General features: G+C 65.4%; 1 protein-coding gene across 1 annotated transcript; it reads right to left on the reverse strand.

Annotated features, from left to right (window-relative positions):
- Positions 1-109: 109 nt before the first annotated feature.
- Positions 110-1,103, reverse strand: SDRG_17153 (hypothetical protein; the record flags this gene model as incomplete). The annotated part of the gene is made up of 2 exons (XM_008623390.1): positions 110-290; positions 346-1,103. The coding sequence occupies 2 exons, from the start codon at positions 1,101-1,103 to the stop codon at positions 110-112; spliced, it is 939 nt and encodes a 312-aa protein (XP_008621612.1).
- Between the last annotated feature and the right edge of the window lie 65 nt (positions 1,104-1,168).

Genomic DNA, 1,168 nt, shown 5'->3' on the forward strand with positions numbered 1-1,168 from the left:
CCGAGGAGCGCCGCGCGTGGTCGATAGCTCGCGCGGATTGGTGTCGCCGGCGGCAACGACGACGGCAGCGACACGCGGCGCTGCGGTTGCGCGATGACAGGCGGTGACTTCAACGACGGCGGCAGCGAGGATCGGCGGTGCGTGTCGATGCGATGGCTCGGCGCCAAAGCGGGCGGTGGCACCGAGGCATCCTTGGACGAGAGGATCCGCATGAGATGGTCGCGTTCCGCTTCGAGCTCCGCGATGCGAGCGTGAGCGTGTTGGCGCGCTTCGTTCGCTTCGCCGAGTCGCTGCAAGAGCATCGCGTTGTTTTCGAGAGCTGTGTGGAGTATCTCTCGCAAGGACCCTTCGTGCGACGACATGTCCAGGACGAGAGCGTCGTGGGGCGTCTTGCGCGGCGGCGAGGCGACGATGAGCTCCATCGGCAGCGAGAGCGTTCCGCCAAGCATGGCCTCGAACGGGACAAGCACCGAGCCCGCGACGCGACTCGACGTGGCCAAGGGCGGACGCACAATGTCGTAGACGAGGCCCTCGTACAAAGCAATCGCGCGCGTGAGCAGTCGGCGCAAGCGATCGACGCAGTTGGGAACTGTCGCGAGCACCTCGAAGACGTTGAGGAGGAGGTTGCCGCCAAAGAGGATCTCGTCGTCAGAGCACACGTCGTCCGTGACCAAGTGATGCGAAGACACGATGACGCTGGTGTGGAACGTCGATGGCGACGCGAACGAGACGCGGACGATGTGGTTGCCGAGGCCAGCAGGAATGCAGACGGCCACGCGCACCTTGCCGTCCGTCGAGACGAGAATGCCAAAGTCTCCGTGACGCTCCAAGCGCGCCGGGAAGGTCGTGGGCTTGGCGAGAACCCGCCACGCTGCCGCAGTCGCGACGAGCGCCGACGTCGCGTCCGGGTTCGCCGCGACCATCGTCATTGCGTGGGCGAGGACCGTGTCCTCTCGGAGACCCAAGAAGAGAAACAGGCTCAGTGTCTCGGCGTTGCGAGCATTCGGATCAATGCCGACGGTCTGGGCGAGCGCGGCCGTCGAGAGCTGCGCCAGCTGCAGGTCGTCGACCACCTTGAGCGCGACGAGACTTGTGAGCACCATGGAGCAAATCCGAAAGTGAGAGCATCGGGGCTTGCTGCGTCGGTGCGGTTTCATCAGCCGCGCAG

The sequence above is a fragment of the Saprolegnia diclina genome, assembly GCF_000281045.1.
Source record: "Saprolegnia diclina VS20 unplaced genomic scaffold supercont1.204, whole genome shotgun sequence".
Taxonomy (NCBI): Eukaryota; Oomycota; class Saprolegniomycetes; order Saprolegniales; family Saprolegniaceae; genus Saprolegnia; species Saprolegnia diclina.